Genomic DNA, 24469 nt, shown 5'->3' with positions numbered 1-24469 from the left:
GAGAACCGCACGATGAAAGCTCACGGAACGAACTGATGGCAGCTCCAGTGCCTGTTAATTTGTGTTTTCTTTTCGTGCCGGTTTCCCATTGATTCCCCTACCCCAAGCACACGCACACGCACAGCTACAGCCACACAGATACAAAGAGGGGCAGGCGCGTTTTTTGTATATGTTTTTATAAGAAAGAACTCTGACGTATGCGCGGAGTGGGAGCCACCGCACACACAAATTTCAGGTGCAGCCCAAAAAACAAAAAAAAAAATCCAAACACCAAGTTTCCAGGCCAGGCCGGGAGTCTGGGCGTGTCTCCCGTTTTATCGCGCGGGATATTTGCTTACTGATTAGTTCAGAACAAAACAAAAAAAAAAAAAACATTGATTATGCGGTGATAAGTGAAAGTTTCGATTGCGGCAATTACCATTTAATATTGGATCAAATGTGTTTGTCTAGGGGGGCTTTAATGGACTCTCAACTACGAGTAGGATCTGTATCTAATCTCTCCCTCACTCTGCTGGGCGTAATACTTGTGATTAAGTGTTTAATTTGTGGCAGACAGACAGTAGACGGTAGACGGTCTGGTACACTGGACGAAAATTAAAGTTTACATCAAAGTTTCCCTTCAACAAAGTAGATACAAACAAATTCGTCTATTAGTCATGGGGTTTTGGGGCACAAAAATATTCGGGCAGACACAGGATATTAGGTAGAAAGCAGACACACACACACGGGGACACGGCACAAGGTCTGGGCCTTGGCAACACAATGTGTCCATCATTGACACATTATTTGGTAACCCAAACGAACAATGAATGTCCAACGCATAGACAGGGCCCAAAGGCAAGTGAGTGAGGACCAAAAATAACAAGAAAATTGAGACAAATTTATAGAAGAATTTGGAAATACACACCTGTGCCATTGACCGACACAAAAAGCAGACAAATTGAAGCAACATTTAGGTAATTCGTAGGAAAATGTTTTCCCTGCTGCTTTAATCTATGTCCCCCTTTATCACAGTGCATAATGGCACACAATGGCCCCTAGAACATGCCGCAGCGATGTACTCAATTAAATTGCCTTTCAATTACCCGAGAACTCGATGTTCGATGTGCGATGTTCGAATATTCAGACAAAAAAAAAGTTTGGCCAAACATCAATCAATTAACGAATGCAAAATAGTTTATAAATGTGTAATCCAGCAGATACAGATACAGATACTGTTACTGTTACTGAAGAACACTTAAGATTGTTTTTCAAACAGCGGTCTGCCTCCGGCGCTGCCTCTGGCGCTGGCGCTGCTGGCTCTGGCATCATGGCGGCCATTAGCACTTCCATGTGAATTGAATTAAAGATTCAAACTAATTTAACTCTTAAATTTCGCATTATCATCAAGCGACTAGAAAACTTCGAAACTGGGAAACTGGTATTCGGCTTTGGGGACAGAACACACCGTTAATTTTGTTTAATTAATTCAATTATTACTTTATTTTAGGCGGTACTACTAGAGTATACTACAAAGGGGGTATAGCCATCATTTAAAGTCCTGATCTCAAAGAGTATGACAACCAGAGATGCGGGAAGGAAGTTGGTTTCCACCAGGAAGTTTGAAAAGTTTGTATCCGGACAGGATACAGGCTCCTAGCGAGCCTACCTCCCAACCTTTGCACCATTTGAAATGCCGATCAGACCCTTATGACAGCCAGAATGAAGAAATCCAGCTTTGCTCATTGAACACCTGGCCTTCGAACACTCTTGATGGCAGCCCAAAGCGCTCTTGAGTCCAGATTGCCGAATACCTTAGGGTATCCCAATGTCGAGACACTTGCGCCTGTGCTCCAACGTTTCAACTGGTTTGACTTTATTTTTATTGGGAAAATATATTCATTTGCTCAATCATTGAGCATCGTGGCGCGGTCTCCCGTATACACTTCAATTTTCTCCCGATAAACCCAAAAAATTGGTGGATGGGTGAGGGGTCTGTTTTTTGATTATTTCACTCGTTAAGTGAGTCTCTTCCTGAATGTCGAGAGACTCGATAAAACCTCCCATGAATAATTTTCCGAATGATTTTCACGTAACTTTTGTTTGGATTCCCTTTTTTTTATGGCTATAATTAAATGCATTTATGTATAAATTCCGCATCGCTGCAGACAGCGAATTTTAACAAGCAATTGGCTTTGATTTACATCCTTTAAATCGATTCCATTAGGGCAGGCAGACACTCCCATTCCAGGCGTCTTTCTCCCGTTAATGGGAAAATCAAACAAAACAAAACAAAATGGAAATATGATAATGATTCTGAATCATTGTTTATTTATTGTCTGACTTCCTTCCGATGTGGCAGTGGCACGTGCTGGGGCAATCATTAGTTTGTTCTGCAGAGCAAAATCATCTTTTCCTTTGCGCTTTCGTTGCACGGATTTTTGGACTTTGGAACACTGGGACCCGCAAGCACGTGGCGCCCCTTTGGGGGGTGTTAATTGGTTAAGCATGCCATATAAATGGAACTTGCTTGGCGAATCGAATCGAATCAAATCGAGAGACAAAATTAGTAAAGAAGCAGCTAATTGTTGATTAGCAGGTATCTTCGTATCTGACTTTGACACGGTAGCAGGGTACAGCTGTCCGCAAGGATCCCAACTGGTTTCAGAAGGTGTGTGTGCTGCTAATGGATTGAGAGCCATCATATAGACGGCATAGAAGAGGGGCGTTGGCATTTCTTTCACAGAATTTCCCCCTTTTTCATGGCTATCCATCAAGGTTAAGCATACGCTCTGGAGACCTACAAAATTTGATTGGAAATTCAGTTTCTCCGCATTGAATGCCGCTTAACCCCTTGATGGTTTCGACGGGGGGATTATCATTTGAAGGCACACAATTTTCGGACCCTCTTTCTGTGGAAGACAAAAAAAACATAAGCCCCTCATTTGGCTGAATGTCAAGTTTTTTCTGGCAGCTCAATTTTTGCTGTTGGGATAACGACGAGGCACACACCATTCCTATTTTAACCAGTTCGTATGACAACGGACTTCATATACATTTTATTTCTTAAGAAGTTCTCAAGTTCGTTCAACCAATTACCACGGATCTCGGGGGTGGGGTGTGGCAGTGAAAGTTGCTGTGCAGCAGCTGCAAATTATAGAGTGCCATGAACAAGTTTTCGCCATAATCCTTCCTTTGCCCTGTGCTCCCCTAGTTTTCTCCTACTTTCAGCAGCAGATAGTACGTGACAGGAAGCAGCTGTCGGGCTGAGGTTTGGCTATGGGAAATTCCCAAAAGTTGATATGCCTTTGAGCCTTTTCTGGAAATTTTATTGGGAATTGGGACTGCACTTAAAATACTCGTCGGCCTGCAACAGTCTTTAAATGGCTATGAAATGGTGTCTAGAATCCTGCACCAGAAGCCCCCTGCCATCAACTTCTTTAGAACAAAGCCCTAGATAGGGGCCCAAGGAGCTGAATACCTTTCAGGGCCAGTATGTAATAAACGATTTTCGCTATTATTGTAGTATTTTTTTCCCGCAGACCTAAATACAAAAATAGTATATTATGCCATACAAATATTTGTACAGAGTCCCCAACGAGGCGGCTTTCCGTACATGCAATAATTTTTGCATTATTTGTTGTTGTTTGTGGAGCGCCGGGTTTCGGCTTTTATTAATTAAAATGTTGTTAACATTAGATTTTGAGCGCGTGATGCAGTGCAGGCGGCATTTAGTCCGAAGCCGCTTGGCAAATAAATAATTCCATTTCCCTCAGATATGAATACTTTTATCGGCTTTCAGTGGTGTTTTATTTATTGTAGTTTTTCGCGCGCGGGGCGCTTTAATTATTTCTATTTGCCTTTAATGTGGAGCACAGCATCGTGTATCGCGTATCGTGTACAGCGGGCAATAACAAACATTGAAAAATGAATTAAGACTCGAATAAAAAACACCACCAGCAAAGATGAAGAAGACGCAAATAAAATGAACTCTTTTTTTTGCGCTCAATTCCATTTGATGCCATAATATTCAGTTCTTTAATGACCTACGGAATCGCCGCTTGTTATTGTTTTTTTCTTGTATTCTAAACATTCTAGGGGAAAATATTCCATACGAAATGGGTACACCCTGGATGAGAGGGTGTTCTGTGTTTGAGGAGCGGCTGGCGACTGTCTCTCTTTCGGTGGAGGATTTTTGCCGTGCAAAATATTCCTTTTTATCCTTTATTCCTCCACCAAATTGTAGAAATGTCAGATTATTCGTGTATCGAAATATATATTTCCATTCGTGATTAGCCTCAACAATTGTGTGTTTAATCCCCATTTATTATTTTATACAAATTATTTTATTTATTTATTTCATATATACATATATTCCTAACGCCACAGTTGTTCTACTGTATGTTCATTTAAACAGAATGATTTTCTTGTTCTAAAATTTTTAGTATGACTAATATTTTCATTATGACTAATATATTTATTATTAACACTAATACTAATTTTATTTTTTAATTATATATGATATTTTATTTTATTATTATTATAATTATAATTATTTGTATTATTATTATGTTTATTACTTTTATTTATATTATTATTATATTATATATTATTATTATTTTTTCAAGAGTTTTTTAAGTTTAATTTCTAATTTCTCCCTAAATAATTTTATTCTTTTTATTATTATTATTTTTATTACTATTATTTTTATTATTATTATTTTTTAATATATCTTTTTTTTTAAGAGTTTATCAAGTGTATTTCTAATTTCTCCCTAAATAATTTTATTCCTTTTATTTATTTTTTTTTATTTATTTATTATTTTTCTTATTGTATTTATTTTTTTTAAATTTGATTATTTTTACTATTATTCTTTTACTACTTTATTCCTTTTATTATTATTATTATTTGTATTATAATTATTTTTCAATATTTTTTTTTCTTAAGAGCTTATCAAGTGTATTTCTAATTTCTCCCTAAACTGCGTTTAGAATATACAAATTTTGTATACCTTCTGTTGCCCTTCAATCACATAAATGTATACCTCTATACATCTGTGAATGCCCTTCTTCTAGGGTGTCCATAGGTTTGTAGCCCCCCAAACAAAACTCTTTATTTTCATTGGTATTTTATGCACATCATCAAATTATGTAGCTGTAGCCGTATCTCTAGCATCTCAGAGGCTTTGTATCTTTGTTTGGGCTTCTGCTGTTCGCTTTTTTTATGACTGCACGGAAGGGAGCTGCGCATTCGAATGGAACCAACTACGAAACAAATGGCAAATAGCAAATGAATGAAAACGAGTGTGGAATTCTTTTCCGAGTGTTGTCATATGTGTTTGTTTTTTGCCGTAAGGGAAAATTACCAAATAAAATGAACTCAATTTTAATTGCTGTGGAATTCTTTTCAATGTCTGTTCTGACGATTTCCTAGACAATTTTCCAGAAATTTTTGAAAGGAAAACTTTTACCCTCCCTCCCTTTTTCTTTGTCTAGTTTTTTGCAAGGAATTTGCTTCAAGGCAATGTTTTCCACAATAAATGGTTTGGAATTTCAACAAAAATATGTATGAAAAATATACCCATTTAATTTTCCATTTTGGTTTAGCTGCCACAACAAATTTAAAGAAAACTTGTGGAAAAGCTAATGGAGTATATGCCACATTTAGTAGCTTTAACCCTTCTTCGGTGCTGAGATTATTTAAAAATATTATTTTTAGCTTCATTTTCCCAAGGATACACCGACACACACACACACACACACCCGTGAATTCTTTGCAAAAATATTGCTTTATTTAACAAGAGAAATCTATTATCTTATCTCAAATTGCTCTGAACGCCTCTCAGCAACTCCGGAGGAGCAGCAGCAGCAGCACAGGCTCTTCGTGAATGCATTTTCCCAAGGAAACTGGAGCTTCACTGCATTTACGAGTGGGTGGGGACAGAGCGGTGGGCGGGGGATAACATAAACATGACTTTACTTAAAATATATAAAAAAAAAACATTAAAAAAAAACGAAGCTGATGTCTCCAGTAAAATGTGGACGTAGATGTGGGTTGCAAAATTCCATGCCACAAGATGTTGCCTAATAAATTGTTTATAAAAGTTTTACGATACTTGTGTGTGTATGTGTGGGTGTGTGTGTGTCTGTGTGTGGGTGTGCCGAAGCGTGACATCTGAAGAAGAAGTCTTAGCCATAAGTCTGTCTGTAGCCTGAAAAATAAATGTAGAGGATTTTGAGGCATTAAAAAGAGTTGCACAAATAAAAACCATAAGATACTTTTAAGCGGCCACTGTATCTGAGAGATAAGCAACAAATGAATGAGTGAATGAGTGAATGAATGAATTAATGTGCAATTGGGCATATCCGTTGGTAATTTCGAATGTTTAACGACAAGGCAACAAATGAATTATAAGCAAAATTAAATTAGTTGCAGATTTTGTTTTATTGTTATAGAATGAAATGAGAGAGGAGAGAGAGAGATGAAGGAGTAGAAGAAGAAGAAAAAAGTTGATTAAAATACATAACAAAAGGCAATAACAAAGCGACAAACGGATGATCACAGAAAGATACTTAGTCATAGCCGCGATACGAGGAGGAGGAACCATAGCCATAAGAACGATCTGGCGTCTGCTGGCGATGCTCTGGCAGGCCCAAACGATCTGTGTTCTCGTAGTAGCCATAGCCGCGATTCCGCTGGCCCTGATAGTCACGCTGCCAATAGCCCGAGTATTGCCTTAAACCGCCATTACCTCCATAGCCGCCGTAGCCGGCATAGCCTCCCTGAGAGCCCAGGATATTTGTTGTGGGATAATAGCTGCCGCTAGTGCTCGGATAGCTGCCAGTCGTGGGATAATAACTGCCTCCAGTTGTGGGATAATAGCTGCCGCTAGTAGTGGGATAATAGCTCCCTCCTGAAGTGGGATAATAGCTGCCAGAATTGCCATAATATCCGTTGTTGTTGTAGCCATAATTGTAGCCAGGATATGTCGGTCGCTGATAATTATAGCCATAGTTTGGATATCCACCAGAGCCGCCACCAAAAAGATTCAAAACTGAAAAAAAAAAGGAGAGTCCAATGTATAAATACACATGCATGCCTCTACCGATGGAAGACTAACACTTTGCTGAGGTCTCGGCCGTGGCCAAATCTCCGCCTGTTGTCCTGGTGGTGCCCACGCCCACCTGTGCGGGGGGCAGGCTCACGCTCCAGGCGCCTGCAAGCAACGCAAACTGCCAGAAAACAGGTTTTTTTGTTTATGGAAATGAACAGCAAATTGGACCAACAAACACTCACCATTAGCATAAATAGCTTGAACATATTTGTAGGACGCAACAGCAACAGCAAAAAAAAAAAGGAAAGTAAAGGAACTTCTTTGGATTCGGAGAGGCCCAGTGGTAGGCAAGACAACGTCTATTCACAGCGACAGTTGTACGTTAAATAATTCTGCTTCTCAGACGGAGAGGCCAATTTATATTTTTCATTTTACGGCTGAGTTGCTACGTTCCTCAAACTTCAAGTCGCGCTTACCGTACCCCCGCCAGCAGAGATACAAAGATACAGCAACGACACCGCCGACACACAGAGACAAACAAAGAGCTCCCAACAGCCCCATCCAAAGCCCCTTCCACCGCGAACTCTCGCACTTGTCGCACTTTTTGTTGTTTTGTTTTGTTGTTTGTCTCAAGTTCAGTATTATTACTCATACGTCATGTAAACATGGCCAAAACGTTTCGTTCAAAAAAATACCCAGAGAGAACTTCTGTTTGAGAGACAGACAGAACTGCAACCCCAACTCCACCCCCAAATGATACTCAATTCTAGACACTTTTTGTGCGATTATGTGGCATTATAAAATAATATTCGCAAAGTGACAAAATAAATGCCTCATTTTGGAGTCAGTGCGTGTTTAATTTTTCGTAGAGCTATTTACCTTTCAGATAACTTTAGCAAACACAAATAGTCAAAACGAAACAACCTCCGCTTCGATAATCCTCTCTCTCTATCTCTCTCTCTCGCTCTCTCTCTATCTCTTTGTTTATCCACAGTTCACAGATCGAATTTCTTTCAAGTGGGCCGCTCTTGCTTGCTTAGTATATCTTTAATTCCAATTATCCACAGAAAGTTTGTTGCACAAATATTTAAAAGACTTGACTCTTGAATGGTGTGCGGTGCGGGCTGGGTCTTGCATAATTACCGAACAGAATACACTCTAGATTTCATAATCATTGTGGAAGTTTTTCATTCATAAAACTCTGCAGTACTCGCACCGCTGGTCCCTTAACTGCAGAGGTGGCCACACCTCAAAAAGGGGCAAAAGAAACAATGTGTGAAATGCTATATGGGGTGTTACCATGCGGGCATTACACATCTTCAGCTATTGACTTGTCACATGGTCGTAAAATCCATCCAAAGCCCCCCCAAAAAACTGGGTTACACATCAATTCGAAGGCTAAATATTACGCAAAGGCAAAACAATCGTTTAAAGATCTTTTTTTTTTTGTTGGAGAAACAAGAACTACAGCCAACGATGGTCATCGAAATTAGAGTCTGGAAGCAGAATCCAACTTGAGAGCAAGCCTCGAAAGAGGGCCACAAGCTCAACCGGAAAAATAAAGTCCTGATCTACAAAGCCCCTGTCTGGGAGCTGCGAAAACAAACCTGGTGAGAATCAGAAAAGAGCTGCGTTGGATCTCCAAAGCAGACATCGCCAGATACCTCTGCGTTCCACTCGTTGGCGATGAAGGGCCACCCAAACGTGCTGGCTCCCTCCACCCAGCCCACCTGCCCAACAGGAGGATCTAGGATGGACCTAAGCCCTAAGAACTTGAGATAAAGACCCACATGCTGCTGTCCCTGGACTGGAGCATGATTAAGTTGTATTTCCATCGTTTGCATTGTATCCCAACCCATACATCTCATTTTGCATTCGATTCTGAGTGTGGGTGCTTATTTTAGCTTATTTTGCTTTTGCATTCTCTGTCCAGAGTCTCGCTCGGACGCAGCATGCACTTGACGTTTTATAATCCTAATCCTAGGTGGCGCAGTCGGAACAGACTCCAAGAGCAAAGCCCTGCCACACCATTGCCACTGTTTGTGACTTTCGCTTTCTTTTTTTCCTCCTGATTTTCTCCCCTTAAATACCACTTCCAATACTCTCTCGATATTTGGCGGCGGAAGGGGAGAAGCAAGCAAAAACCTCGACCAAGAGACGACCCTACAACAAATGCGTGCAACATCTATCAGCACCGCAGAATCGGGCATTGCACCCTTGAAAACGCTCTGGCCAGCAGGGAATCGATGAACATAATTCTCACTTATTTTTCCATAAAGTTTTATTTTCTAAATTTGTATCTTGGAATCTAATACGCCACGCATTTCGCCCCTGACCCTGGACTAAGAGTATTTTCGGATTTACGCTGGCGAATTCCAGCCAAAAGCGGTCTTTCTCTGGCTTTTGCTTGTACCAAGAAACAAATTTGCATTCAACACCGTGCCCCGAGTCGCTCCAGTCAGGTAAAAACTTGAAATGAGGTAAGTTTCAGGCAGTAAAATGGTTTCCCAGAAGTAGAGTCCAGATTTTACCATTATAATAATAAACTTTACTTTAAATATTCGGACGTCGGAGTCTACTTTTAGGAGATTTTTGTTTTTCAAGTTTTCATTAGAATAAAGTTCCACGAAATGCCCACGGATGGCGCCACTTACATAATGCACTGACGTCAATGCAACGTGAAATAGAGAGAGAGGGAAAGAGAGAGAGAGAGAGAACTCCCAGAGAAATATATATACATTTACACCTTTAAGAGCTTCAACGTCAACTTTTTACTTTGCAGAATCGCAGAATTGCAGAATCGGTCGGGAATTCTCTGTCAATTTGTATCCAAATTTTAGGAAATTTAGTTAATCATCCGGTACGAATGCTCACACGGAATTTGGACGCTGTTGGAGGGGTTTTTGTTCTCGCAGCAAGGGCCGCGGCTCTACTTTTACACCCGGTATTCAATCAGTATATAATTAAGCTTATATGTAACTTGTTCAATGTGTTTTAAATATTATTATACCCGTACTTAACGCCGGTATTGGTATCGGAGCCGGGGACTGCCGCATGGTCTCTCTCTCTGTCTTTTGGTATCGGCTTGTTGGCTAATGCTAGGAAGGGGTTCGGCTCACGCTTGTCGTAGGAGATGGTCAAAAACATAGAGAGAAAGAGCGGAACCATATTAAGTCCTGCACTTCGAATTTTACAATATTTTATCTGTTTATTGATCCATTTGTTCGCTACAGCTGTCTCTCTCTGGCACGTTTCTCACACCAAGACCAGCTGTGTTGCTATCTCGCTCTCCTCCGACAGGGGATGCACCTTGCAAGATGCAGATGCAAGAGAGAGAGAAGCAAAAGATTAGTAAGCGCGTGGCTGGGGCAAATAGATTTGTGCGATATCTCTGGAGCTCTAGCTCTATTAGCCTCTGAGCACTAGGCAGCAGACAAGACGGAGAGACAGACATGGCTGTATAGAATCAACTCTTGGGGTCGGAAACATCACATCCACACATCATCCACCAAAAAACTATTCCCCTAATCCATTCCAATATCTATAGCCACCGTCATGGCAAAGTGGACGTCGAATGAGCTTATGGGGCGCCACATCATTGGTTTATCATCCACAATGGCGCTCTCTACGGCACTTCTATCTTCCTCCCAGTGTGGCTTAGCTGAGCAGGCGTATCACCTCTCTCTCGATCTCTTTCTTCCCTTCACTAGCTCTCTCCCAGCGTAGCTGGCTCTCTCTCTCTTTCTCCATCGCTTGCCCTCCCCCAGTAAAAATCGTTTTTAAATTGTTTTTCTTAAATTTTATTTAATTTCATTTAGTTGCTTTTTTGACATATAACAATTCAATATTCCGTCTCAATCGTGATTAGAGTAGACATTAAATAAACTAAAAACTAAAGTTGGTAAAGAAATAAGGAAATAAAACGAAATGAAATTATTAAAAAAAAAAATAAAAAAAGAATACACAAAATGCATAATAAACAACATGTCACAAAACAATTTTTTTCTTACAGTTTTCTTCTTTCACATTTTCGATCATCGCTCTCTTAAGTGCGAGATATTTTCGACTACAATTTGACAGGCAGATTAAACACAAGAAAAAAGCGAACACATCAATGGATTCTCAACTTCAAAACACTTAGACGCTAAGACTGGAAAGTGGATTAGTTTTTTGGGGGAGATTTGGGAGGAGTTTGGAGGAGTATTCTGGAGCGGGATTTAAAGCGGGATCTGGGAGAGGGTTTTTTCATCGTCAGGACGTCGGGGCCGTTGTCTTAGTTTGTAGTCTCAACCTTGATCTTGTCGTCGCTAGTCTCCTTGACCTTTACCACGGGCAGTGGATCAGCCAGGACTTTAGCTTCTTCAGAGGCAGCTGGTTTTGGCTCTTCGGCGGTGGCTGGCACTGGTTTAATCTCTACTTTAACCTCCTCAGAGGCGGCTGCAACTGGTTTTACCTCTACTTTGGGTTCTTCAGAGGCTGCTGCAGCGGGCTTAACCTCCACTTGAATCTCTTCGGAGGCTGCTGGTACTGGTAGAACCTCTTTAGCCTCTTCAGAGGCAGCAGGAATGGGCTTAGCCTCCACCTTAACCTCTTCAGAGGCAGCAGGAACGACTGGAATCTCTACGTTGGCCTCCTCAGAGGCAGCCGCAACCGGTTTAATCTCTACTTTTGCCTCCTCAGAGGCAGCAGCCTTGACCTCCGCCTCCGCCTCGGCCTTCGCCTCCGTGGCCTCCTTTTCGCTCGTCTCGCGTTTCTTGTGCAATCTGCTAGGCAAATTTTGAGTGCAGGAACAGGGACACATGCACTGATCCTTGGGGGCGCCGCCCGTGAACACCGAATGCAGGCTGAAGGCATTCGGTATGGCCGCTGGCTGCACGCCCAGCGGGAAGGGATCGACAATGCTGTTCTGCTGCTTGTCGCTTGTGTATATGGAATTCTCATCGCAATTCGAGTAGTACTCCTGTGGCAGGATCACCACCGGCATGAGAGCGATGACAGCGCCCTTGGGTATCTTATCCGGCGGATAGAAGGCCGGCTGTCCCGGGGCTTGGGGTATCACGGGCAATTGTGTGAGTGACATGGCATTGATTATGCTGCCAAAGTTCGCTTGTCCATTGAAGCCGGAAAATTGTTTGTTAAAGTCAACAGAGGCAGGATTTTGGGGATAGTTGTTACTAGTGTGGGAGTGGGTGCTTGTGGTGCTTTGAGTGGTTTTCGATGAGTGGTGCGTCTTATCGTTGCAGACACAGGTGTCGCCGCTGTTCGGATACGCAGGCACATGCAATGGTGGAGAGGGACGTGGCGTTACTTTTGGTTCAACAACATAGGATTGTTGTGGTCGTGGCGTCGTCACCGTCGGCGTCTGTGGTACGGGTTGTCTGTACGGCGGTGGCTGTTGGGGCACCTGTGGCGTATGGTATTGTATGGGTGGACTGGAGACCTTTTCGAAGGGTCTGGGCGTGGATGGCTGGTAGACAGTCGGTCTGGAAGTCGTTCGTGGAGTCGTTTCGTATCGTGTCACCACTGCTGGAGTGGGCGGTGCGGGTGGTGTGTGCGGTACAACGTTTTGCGGTCTCTGTGGTACTGTATGGATATCAATATTACCGATTGTTACTGGTGGCTTATTATCCTTCTCAATAATGATAGCCGGGACCTTTGGCTGTACAATCGTTGTTGTCGTTTGGAATGGCGGAACGGGTACAGGAACGTTGGGAACAGGAACGGGAACATGGTGTTGGGAAGGTGGTGGTGGTTGAGGTTTTTTTGGTTGTGGGATAGAAGGAGGAATATAGGTTAGTGGTGGCTTTGCTGTGGCTGTGCTTGTGGATGGTTTCTTTTGCACATAATCATTATTCTGTTCGTAATTGGGCTTGAAATTGATTACGGGTGACTTCGGAGGTGGTTCGATCTTAATGGTCTGTGAGTAGGATGGTGGGGGTGGTAGCGAGATTTTACCCGGTTGATCTGGCGGCAGGTATCCGGGTGTGTCCTTGTCCGAATGCCTGGGATCGGTGGGCGGTACACGGTTACCGTTTGGTGGTGGTGGCCCCGGTGGTCCTGGGCGGTCGGGTCCGGGTGGTCCCGGGCGGTCGGGTCCGGGTGGGCCAGGGCGACCGGGTCCGGGTGGGCCGGGAGGTCCTGGGCGTTGGGGTCCTTGCGGGTAGAAGATTATCAAGTTAGTTTTGTCTTTTGTGAGGCTGGGATGGGGGGCGGGGCTTACCCGGTGGCCCTGGTGGTCCTGGGCGAGTGGGGCCGGGTGGGCCGGGTGGGCCGGGAGGTCCATATGGTCCTGGCCTGGTTGGCCCCTGAGGTCCGGGTGGGCCGGGAGGTCCAAAGGGTCCTAGAAAGAGGGTTCCTTAAGGTTTCGAACCAAAATGTTTAAGGGAAATGTGAGACCTACCTTTAGGTCCGGGTCTAGTAGGTCCATTGGGTCCGGGAGGTCCTGGATTTTATGGAATCGAAAAAGAAAATGTGAAATACTTTCCTAGGGAGAGGTTGGTCCTAAAGGACTATAAATTCTTTTCATACCTGGTGGTCCAGGTGGGCCGGGTGGTCCGTTGGGGCCGTTGGGGCCAGGTGGTCCCTTGGGGCCTGGTAAAAGTCATCAAACATTTAAGAATCATCCTTTAAGTGGTTTCCATTCCACGTTTTTCTTACCTCCAGGTCCCTTGGGTCCTCCAGGGCCGTTGGGACCGTTGGGTCCTACACCGCCGCCGTCGCCATTGCCGCCGTTGCCGCCCTCGCCGCCGTAGCCGCCCTCGGGTCCAACAATGTGGACATACGGAGGTGCTGGCGGACCGGTGGGGCCTTCAACGTGAACATATTTGCCCGAATCATCGTGATAATATTTGCCATCATTAATACCTAACCCAAAAGAAAACACGATGCATAAGTATATGGTACTCCAAGGGATCTGTGGCGCTATGGGGGGCTTACCTTTGTAACGTCCATCTTCACCTCTATATTTACCGTTGCCTGTAGAGGAAGAGCGTGGGGGATGTGGAAATCGTTCGATTAGTAAACATTTCATACAAGTTTTGTTTCAATTCAAATTAACTACTAGTACAGTTACTGGCTACACTAATCACTAACTACAGTAATCAGAAACTAAATTACGATACAAAAAAGTGCTACAAAAAAAAGTATAAAAAAGAGGAGGGGACTACCGACACCACAAGAAAAATCATAACAACAAAAACGGCAAACAAAAATTAAACAAGGATAATGGTTGGTTAGTAACAACATCTATATAGCGTATGGGGGTGTTAGACCAGAAATCGATCGATCAATGGGTATCGATAATATATCGATTATAAGTGAGGTTAAGGAATTAAAGGAGTTCTTTGGGTTAATTTTCCATTAGTGTTCCATTGCTCAAGCGTTTCATTTTTTTTTTCTTTTTTCCAGGTGCATTATTTGTACAATATATGAGAGTGTATGTGTGTGTGTGTGTGTGTGTAGGTGTGTGGTCTGAATGTGTGTGTGTATCGGTGCAAGCATGATTGATATAAATATACACACATATATCTGTGTGTCTGTGTTTTTCATTTCGTGTTCAACTTTTTTTTTTTTGGGTGCATATAAAATATATAGAAAGGATTTTTGTGGAATTTGTGCGCTCATTTGAAAGAGAGAGAGAGAGGTGCTCTAAAAAAAAAATCGTGCCCTATATCGCCTAAACATATAGTATATAGTGTGTGGTTGGGTGCTTTCTGAATATTGAATATTTGCAAGAAAAAAAAAATCAAGGAAAATTAATAAGAATATTTATATATTGCTGATCTTTGGCTGAAAGTAAACGAAAGTAAACTTAAAATAGTTTAAAATTTAAATAGAATTATCATCTAAAAAGAGACATAAACATAAGTTAAGGGAATCGCTTAAAGAACTACGAGAAAAGCCTGGAAGGAAGCAAAATTTGAACGAACATTTCGGGTATCGTTTTGCCCTTGAAGATATCAGTTGTGAGTAGAAGACCCCTCGCTATATCCTCCACAGATCGTTCAAATTTTGATCTCCAGGGTAGGGAGGGGGGGATGGGGGATTTGTTGTTGGTGGAGGGCTAACCTGATACGTATCCAATGGCCCCAGGAAAACCGGTATCGGTGTGCGTGTAGGTGCTCGTGTAGGTACCCTCATCGCCAGGACGATAGCCACTGCCAGCACCGACTCCAGCACCACTGCCCGTGCTGTAGCGATCGCCAGCACCGACGCCGTTGCCATTGCCAGTGCTATAGCGATCGCCAGAGCCGAAACCGGAGCCGCTGCCGGGACCAGTAGCGTCGCCATTGGCATTATATTGACCCGATCCAAGGCCTGTGCGATCTCCATCCTTGTATACCGGTTTTCCTGAGGCTCCGCCTCCCGCGCCGACAGGGCCCAAGGGTCCTGGGGGTCCAGGGGGACCAAACGGCCCCTTGGGTCCATTGGGTCCGTTTGGACCGCCAGGACCGCCAGGACCGTTGGGTCCAAAGCCACCGAATCCTCCATTGCCGCCGTTGCCGCCTCCTGAGCCGCTGCCGCCATTGCCGCCGTTGCCTCCGTTGGAGCCAACCACATGGTTATAAGGATTGCTATCCGGCTTGTATTGGCCATCATCTAAAAGAACACGAAAGACTAGAGTCCGTGGCCGGGAGGGGATCGCAGAGATCGGTTCTCACTGTTGCTGCCCGGAAGCAGGGTGTTCACAGAGTGGAAGGATGGCGCCTGATCCCCAGGATACTCGCGATGCGTGTGTCCCTTGTCGGTGCCGAAGAGCCCTGTGCCCTGGGGCACCAGCGGACCCGTTGGCTTGTGGATGGGCAGACTCTTCTGGTCGGAGCCCTTCAGTACCGGAATGTTCACCGAGAACGAGGGTATGGCATCCTTGCTACCCTCCTTTTTCTTATACTAGAAGATCGATATATCAGTGAGGATTTTATCTGGAGAGAGAGTGTTCTCTTCCTCCTCCTTTGCATCCTTACATCATTCTCCACAAAGTAGGGCACACCCGACTGGGCGCCGTTGGCAAACTTGCCGCATCCAATGGGGAAATAGAGCTCGTGCCACTGCAGCAGAATTCCTGGCGCCGAGGGACCACCATCCGTCTCATTGTACAGATGTGGGGGGAAGGTCTCGACGGGCTTCTCCGGCTCTACTGTCCTATAGCCATGGGCATCGGCCACATAGTGTGTGGCTCGGAGCAGATGGTAGGGATCGATCAGGCCGTAGCAGCCATAGGTGACGCCATCGGGTCCACGGGTCTCGTGATGGAAGTTCCCTGTCTTTCCCACATCATAGCCATAACGATAGGCGTCTAGTTTTTCGATCGTTTACGAATTTGTGGGTGGGTGTTTATTTGTTTGTTTTTTGTTGTTGTTGTTGTTGAAAGAGTAATGTTTTTAGAGGTATAACTTTGGGTTTGTGGTTTGTGTTTGTGAGAATTTGGTATGTGACCCTGTAAAACCTGTAAAATTTTGCATAGATATCCCTAAGAATCTCTATCGACCTGGCTATCAGATATCTGTTACCTAAACTCTCTTCTGAACCTAGAAATCTTTCGTAAAAGGCGCTGGTAACTGCAAAGGTTTCGTTTATCCAAAGGCATTTTAATAATACGATGCCGAAGGAAAGGCACGAGAGTCTCCAAGCAAAAGGGCTCTCTTTGCTCTTTTTGGCTCTCAGATTTGAGCAAGCGAGAGAGTGCTGCCATGCAACATTTTTGGTGTCCTTCGTTACATTTTATTATTATATTGCCTTTGGAATAATCCTAGCCATATATGAGATATTTATTTGTATATAGGTAGTATTATAGTATATAGAAAATGTTGGTGTTTTTGTGTGCTGTTGTTGTTGTTGTTTGTTGAAGTTTTTTGTTGTAAAAACTTTTTTTTAACTAGTTTTTTTTTGGTTGGGTTTCTTTTTTTTGTTGTGAGAGGAGGATATGAGTATGCAAAGCTTTTTTTCATTTAAAATTTCATGTTTTTCATACAAGAAAAGGTATGTAAAAGAGAGAGAGAGAGAGAGATAGTAGCATAGAGAAGGAAAAGAGACATATAGACAAAGAGAGAGAAAGAGGAGGAGAGAGAGATATAGATAGATGGTTGTTTGATTGTTTGATTGATTGATTGATTTGATTGAGCGTATATATATATATATATTTACAATTTGAATCTACGATTTCTACTGGGGTGAAATTTTTAGTAAAGCTGCTACAAAAGAACATACTACAAAGGACATTCTAATGAAGAACGAGGGCAGTGGTAGAGGTAGGTTGGTGGGGTGGGGTAGGGGGTATACAAATACTTAAGACTAAGGTACTACTAGTACTAACAACTACATTAACAAATTGGTTTTATCTATGAAAAAAACACTAACTAAACTGCATGGAATGGGTGGATAGTGGGGTTTTTTTTTTATAGGATAGATACAAATACAAGGAGGTTCTACGAAAATATTTTACATAAATTAATGTTTTTTTTTTTTTTTTTAATGAATGTGGTCTTTGGAATGGTTTTATAAGCAGCTTATTACAACGTTATAGACAGCGGCGCAATGGTAAAGGGAAGGGGAAACGTGTTCGTCACTTACTTGTGTCAAAGTTAGAGGAATAATATTGTTGATTCGTTGTCTTTTGATCGTTTATATCGAGTATAAGGCGACGATTCTCTGCATCGAATTTGGCAGAGTAAACGCATTGCACCAAGAAGATGCAAGCGACGACCTGGAAAAGCCACAAAAGAAAATGATTAATGGAAACAGCTGTTGAAAAGATTTGTCACATTCAAGGCACGCCCACAAACTCTTTAAAATGTATGTCTTAACTACGGCTTTGGTTCGGTTTTTTTTGGATGACTCAAACAGGCAACAACAACAAAAGTTTGGGAAGTTTTGAGCTCGTTTTTACTGTCTCGTACCATCCCCGCAGCAGCCCCATTTAGATCCGGTTCGATTCGTTCCCAAAAAAAAAAAAAAAAAAATACAAAAAATGCCCCAAAATGTCAAAGGCATAAAATAATCAAAGCACAACATTCCTCGCAGCTTGTGGCTTCACTCGTCAAAAAAACGTTTTGACGGACGGTTTTTTGGCTTAAGACTAGAACTGGAACTTGATTTTAAATATGCTAATTTCCTTCGATTTGTCACAGTCGCTGCGAAAAATGTCAGCCACTCTGCCGACTGACTGAACGTTCAAGAAGAAACTTGAAACTTGGCTCCCACTGACAGACACTTTAATGGACAATTAGCCGAGTTCTTAATGCACTTGTCGACATTTTAGAGTGGCAGTCGCACTAATCAGTCGAATAATCATTGAATCTATGCCACATTAGTAACTAGGGTTATGCTGCGTTTAGTTGGGAGTTTTGATAGTTCTTGGATTAGCATCGATTCTCCATTCTCCATTGAGTTAATTTAATTCATTCCACAGTTCCGGATTTGTGGCCATTTCCTTATCAGAAACGAGTTATTTTATTAGAATTCATAAAAGGCAGTCATATTTCCTAAATATTGTAGAAGGAAAAGACCTTCACATTATGCTAAATACAATAATAGTTCGATTGGTTTATGATCTTTGATAGATTGAGACTGAGATTGAGAGCCTCCTCTTCAATCAGCCTCTAATTATGTGCCTCCATCTCTTCGTGCGTGTTTGTGTGTTTCTTCCCCATGCGAAACAAAAACACAATCTCGTACATCATCGCATTTGTAATATTTGGCGCTTGCATTCGAACACGAATGAACGTGTCTCCCAACAACACAAAAACCGTCTGCCACTCGCTGTTGGAGTGGGTGTGCGCTAGAAAGAGAGAGTGGGAGACCGAGCTTATCTCTGAGCGGAGTCCACGAAAATCAGCATTGAAAAGGAGACGAAAAAAAGGTGCATTGCTCAAAAGACGAGCAGAAACGAGCACTGGGCTGCAAATGTGTTGTTGTTTTTTTCTTCTTTTGTGCTTGAGAGGCAGAGAAACATTTACTGTAGAAACGTTACAAGTAGAAGGAATTTCTTCAGAGGGTTTTATAATCCACCACAATTTAGGGCATTTAAACTTCGTTGATCTGCCCATATCTGAGGGTTTTGTCTTAAGGTTAAAGAGAGATGTCTATATTAATTATATTGGATAACAATGGTTAACACCCGCTATAGCTTTTGCGGATAAGGTCAATAATTTCTGTTTTTCGTTTTCGCTATTGTGGGGGCAAATAAAATGAAAACCAAACTATGTGAAGGAAACCAAAGACACAAACAAAACCAAATAAATTTCTCATAAAAAACAAATTTATTTGACCATCGAAAACGGCATCGAAATATGAAATCTCATTAATGCAAATTGGTGGCATCGCAGCGGATTGGTGCGTACGGTTAACTGTCTTTTGATTGGCATATCTTCAAGTTTAAATTGTTGCCAAATCGACTGCTCCCATATCTCCATGAAAAATATCTATAAAAAGACTATAATTTATAATGCCATAATATTCAACAGCTGCTGACAACGGAGGTCGTTTCCAGCCACTGATACGGCAGGGGAGGGCCTCTGGAGGGAGGGCCCATCACATTTTTCATAATAAATAAAGTTCAAGCCTCGTCAAAGAGTTCAATGATTCATTGAGTAAGTGTCTCAGGGAGGGATTGTGTATTACAAAAGTTTTCCATAATTTTCATGTGATTATTGATTTTTTAGCAGGCCCCCCCCGAAAGTTTGTCTGGAGAACTAACGTGTTGAAAGTTTGGGACTTTGGGGCTTAAAAGTCGGTTCAGGCTGGGTTGGCAAAATGATTGATTGCACGTGGTGGGGATTTTGGGAGGCACTGAAGGTATAGTAGGGCTATATATTCCACACAAAATTGATCAGAAATTGCTGGAATATGTTCCCCTAAAAGGTCTTTAAAGTAGGGCCAATGAGTTCTTTAGGTATTTCCGAAGGAGAAAGTAAGAAAAACTGCCCTCCAGACCCCTAGCTCCTTCCAAGGTAACACTCAAACTTCACCCTGATCTATGGCATATTGCTGTTTTGCATCCCTCTTTTTGGGTTTGGCCGCAGACTGAAACACCCATTTGTTATAAATAATTTGTCTACGCTTCAATGGAGTGAATGGGGGCTGTGGCTGGCTGCTGCCAAGCCTCTAATCAATTTTCAATCAATTAAGAAACCAAACGCCAGGCCAGAAAAATGTGGGCCACAGAGACACAAAAGAAGTGTCGGTAAGAGAGTATTACTTTTAAGTTGAGTTTCAGTCTGGGCTTCGGTTTGAGCCGCAAATGCAGTAAATCAAGTGGCCCGTCAGGTCCGAGGCGTTGCTCACATAGATCATTCCAAGACAAGTGGCTCCTCTGTGGCGGCATGACCCAAAAAGCCACAGAACTCTACGCCTTGAGAACGAACGCATGCCGCATGGTGCATGCTTCAAGCGTTCTACAATGAGCCAATGAATCTTTTGCCAAGTTTTCTTGCCATTTGTTGCTTTGCATAACTTGAAAATTTATTAATCGACTTATTTGCACGCACCAGAGATGTTGGTTTTTCTGTTAACATGATTTCAGCTACAACATTTTCATGATGATCATTCCGGGGGCTCCAAAAACACAGAAACCGGTTAAGACATCTCCATCTCCAGACTCTTGACTGCTTTTTGCCCTTTGGCGGTTTTTAGAGGCGAAACTCTCTGGTATTCAAGGTCAGTCTGGCATGGGCCCATTGCATTGAACAGCGAGAAAAATATGTTTAATAAACTACCATAAAAAAAAAATGCAACCGATTATGCGACGCGAGGGGAATCTCTGACCTTAATCGATGACACAAGTTTTTGGGATGCAGTTTCGTTCGTTCGATTGTTCGGGGCTGGGCTGCGACTGCATGAAATTGTGAAATTTCTTTCGTGTTTGTGAAATCAAATATTTCCATAAACCAGGCATAAAAAAAAAAATGTCAAACAAACATTTTTAATGAACGCCCAAGCCTGTTACCCGGCAACAAATATCATCAGAGACAACAAAAGAATTATTAGAACTTGGCAAACTTTGTGTAACCCACCAGAGATCTGAATCGATCGATAAAATTCGATTGGGAAACAGGTCGAACCTGATGTGGCTTTAATTAGCAGCAGCGTCTAGAAGTATTCTACCAGAGCAGAGCCAAAAGCTAATGGAGTTCATTCCTCAGACAGATCCCTCTCAAACAATGATGGGAATGTACATTTGTATATGAGTGTACTTCCTTCCCCTTTCCAAATCGGGGCAGATTTATGGGAATCATTAAAAAATAAATACCGTATTCATAGGTACATCTCTTTCGGGAGTGACATCATATTAATTTTAAATCGAAAAGAAGAAAAAAAACTTTTACTTTCAACTTTTGGCATTTTGTGGGCACATTCGCATAACATATTTCGTTCAAGCCAAAGACCGAACGAAGACTTCCTCCTCTGCCCACAACAGTCTTTGTCTCTGCTAATCGCTGTCTGGCAATCACCAAAAAACTCATTTGCATTTCTAGATTATTCATTAAAGATACACGCACACACACACTACACTCTCTATATATCTAAATATCTATAGATTTTGATATTTAAATCAGCCAAGAGATTCATAAATTAGAGCCAGACAAACCACAATCTGTTTGGTGTCTTTAAATATCGAAAGTTGGGCAAAAAAAAAACCCATGGAGATGGAGAGTTGGCAGAAAGAATGCCTAGAATGGATGGGCAATAAAAGTGAATGGGACGTGGCTTGGAGTTCCATGAACTCTTACGTAAAGGGTTCAAGAATATAAGTTTGAAGGTTTGTCCAGCTCTTCAACGGAAACTTTGGAAATAGCTCTCCCGTTGGGCTCTCCAACAATCTACCAAGTTTCATACCCCTGGGTTCTTTATGTTCTTCAATCTTCTATTTGGTCTTCCGCTAACTGTAAACTTAATCCATGCAATGTCCCACATGTTTAATACTCCCAACACTCTCTTTTACAACCGAAAAAATCCCCCTTATTTGTTTCAAACTGTTTATGAATGCCAGACACTCCACTCATGAGTACATTTTATGACTCGAACTCAACTTCTTGCCTACTACTGTGTCCCATCGGATTAAATCTCTGCCTCTCAAATTGCAGATGAAAATTCCGCGCACTCTTTAAAATTCCACAAACAAACATCAGCTCTGGAGGGGGAGTGCGTGTGCTAAAGAAATCCCAGAATTCTCGGCCAAAACGAGACGATGGGCCCTGTCAACGCTTGTTGCCGCAGGGCATAAACAATCTTTTACTCCTACCACATTTTTTTTTTCGTACGTGTCTGACAGAAATAAGCCGCATGCTGTCGTGATAAATTCTGTGAGCCACCAGCTTAACCCCCAAGCCCAAAGAAGGGGTCAAGGGACCCCAGAAACAGAGAGAGCGAGAGGGACAGGCATTAGCGGTCGCCTTTTGGCAGGTGACACAAACCCAAAGCCAAAAACAATTTGGTTTCTAGTGCGAAATGGAGATGGTATCGCGGCATCATTATGACACTTTATATATACATTTTGGGGTATCTGTATCTTTTGGGACAATTAACATGTTTTGGTTGGGTATTATCTAAGAATTTTCTGGGGTCTTATACAAATTAACACTCTTTTCGGATAGTTTTTATTTGTTGGTTGTTAATGAAGCAAGTCCTTGACTTTAAATATCATGACTTTCTCAAACGGAACTAAGGCTTGGAATAAACACCCCAATCACCAAACCCCAAAGTAACAAATGATTCAAAATCATTTGCATACCTTCCGATAATATCATTTAATACAAATTTATCTCTCACTTTCGACCAGAAATTCGCTTTTGTTTGGTTTCTTGTTTTTTTTTGTGCTGTGTCGCCGCATTTTTGGCCATTGACGCATCTCCTACTATGCAAAAAGCTCAACAAATTACGAATATCGATTGGATTTCAATGACAAAAACTGGGTAAAAACATGGGCAAGACGTTTTGCGTTGCGGCTAAAACAAATAGTAGGGCTACTCATCGAGAAACGCTTACGAAATTGCCGGTATTCGTCTCTTGTTTGCCTAGTAAAATGCCGGGCCCGATGAGTGCCATTGCTATAACGCTATTCCTATTCGTACAAGCCATTCATTTACCCCCCTACTCGCTCGTACTCGTACTACAACCATTCATTTCCCTTCCACTAAGTTGCATTCAAGCAAATACTCCGTACTTGTGCAAATAAACCGAAAATAGTAACAAAATTTGACCCGGACTTGTTGTCTGTCTGCTCATAAATTTGTAATACAAGCAAATGACATCGTTTCTGGAATGGGAATCGAAATCGGAATCATTCGTTTGTGAGCTATTGAGCTCTACAAATACTATGCCGCATTTTGCTGCATTCTGATGTGCTCTCGAAGCCTTCAAAACTCTACTGCTGGCAGGTGTTGCCATGCATAGTATGCCTTTTTGTTTGTTTGCAATCAAATATTCGAGTCAGACGCATTTTTTTCCCTCTATTTATTTGGTTTTCTTGTTTGTTATTAATTTTAGCGATTGCCAAGTGTTGAGGACAGACGGAATGGAGTTCAATGATTATTAAAAAAAAGAGGTAAGCAAAGATATAATTTTTGTAACTGTTTTGAAATATATGTGGATGGAAAAATTACTAAAAATCCACAAAAAAAAAAATTTAAACTATAATTTCTTTTTTTTTTTAAATAAAAATGATAAAATTTTCTAGAAATTTCCAAAATTCTTTAATTAAACAAATATATATATAGTCATGTCTTTGAATATCCAAATATCCTTCATTTACACACCCAAAACTTTTGAAAGATTTTTAAAAATATATTTCATACACATAAAAAAAAATATTATTAAAAAAAAAAAAACTCACCATGCAACAAACTGCACGCGCCATTCTGCAACGAATTTTTTACGGGTTTTTTTTTATTTGACACAACGCAACGCTCCAGTAAATATTTATTTAGGTATTTTATAAATTTTACAAATGGAATAAACTTGAGTTATCCAATTTCCAATCTTGAAAAAAAAGGAAGAAATATTTATTACATTATTGAACACAGATTTCACACTAGACAGTTTTTTTTTTTTATTTTTTCCTTATTTTTTTGTTTATCCTTGCAATTAGTTTAATTCTTTGTGTTTTTTTTTTGCATGTGAGATGATCACGGATCTTGTGAGATCTCTTGGGATCGTTTGAGTATTTATTTACTTTGGGGAGCCTAAACTAGAGCTCATACCGTGGTGACCGATCTGGACGAACTGAAGATGAACGCATCGCGTCTTAGCCATATAAACCAAGAGGCAGACGCAAAACGAAGCAAAAAAAAAAACCAAACACAAATAAAAAAATAAAGACAGACTGAAATCGAATTTCAAGACGCGCTCAAAAAAGTGTACTTGAAAGCAGCAGCGCGACTCCAGAGGCAGAGCCAGAGCTGGCGTTTGTGGCTTAAAGTGCGTGAGTGTGTGAGTGAAACG

At 41.7% G+C, this 24469-nt stretch overlaps 2 protein-coding genes across 11 annotated transcripts; both read right to left on the bottom strand.

The window, feature by feature from the left end:
• Positions 1-5748: 5748 nt before the first annotated feature.
• Positions 5749-7424, bottom strand: LOC108150794 (prisilkin-39). Of its 2 annotated transcripts, XM_017279097.2 has the most exons (4): positions 7276-7423; positions 7100-7211; positions 6731-7033; positions 5749-6190 (listed from the first exon to the last, which is right to left on the bottom strand). In XM_017279097.2, the coding sequence occupies exons 1-4, from the start codon at positions 7297-7299 to the stop codon at positions 6168-6170; spliced, it is 462 nt and encodes a 153-aa protein (XP_017134586.1). In that variant the 5' UTR covers positions 7300-7423; the 3' UTR covers positions 5749-6167. The 2 variants fall into 2 exon arrangements, with proteins under 2 accessions (XP_017134586.1, XP_017134585.1); XM_017279096.2 differs by lacking the exon at positions 5749-6190 and having other exon boundaries at positions 6396-7033; positions 7276-7424.
• A 3553-nt stretch (positions 7425-10977) lies between these two features.
• Positions 10978-24296, bottom strand: LOC108150905 (collagen alpha-1(V) chain). Of its 9 annotated transcripts, none has more exons than XM_017279227.2 (14): positions 24201-24270; positions 23862-24007; positions 17603-17735; positions 15997-16328; positions 15694-15922; positions 15101-15631; positions 13970-14008; positions 13691-13897; positions 13562-13624; positions 13434-13475; positions 13254-13373; positions 12989-13186; positions 12638-12692; positions 12199-12291 (listed from the first exon to the last, which is right to left on the bottom strand). In XM_017279227.2, exons 2-13 carry the CDS (start codon positions 23883-23885, stop codon positions 12667-12669), a joined length of 1944 nt encoding a protein of 647 aa, XP_017134716.1. In that variant the 5' UTR covers positions 23886-24007; positions 24201-24270; the 3' UTR covers positions 12199-12291; positions 12638-12666. The 9 variants fall into 9 exon arrangements, with proteins under 9 accessions (XP_017134709.1, XP_017134708.1, XP_017134710.1 ...); XM_017279228.2 differs by having other exon boundaries at positions 13691-13840; positions 14003-14008; XM_017279223.2 differs by having other exon boundaries at positions 12023-12291; positions 12638-13186; positions 24201-24267.
• Between the last annotated feature and the right edge of the window lie 173 nt (positions 24297-24469).

The sequence above is a fragment of the Drosophila miranda genome, chromosome XR (genome assembly GCF_003369915.1).
Source record: "Drosophila miranda strain MSH22 chromosome XR, D.miranda_PacBio2.1, whole genome shotgun sequence".
NCBI classification, from domain to species: Eukaryota; Metazoa; Arthropoda; class Insecta; order Diptera; family Drosophilidae; genus Drosophila; species Drosophila miranda.
The sequence above is the reverse complement of the archived record's forward strand: the minus strand, read 5'-3'. Positions and strand labels throughout refer to the sequence as shown.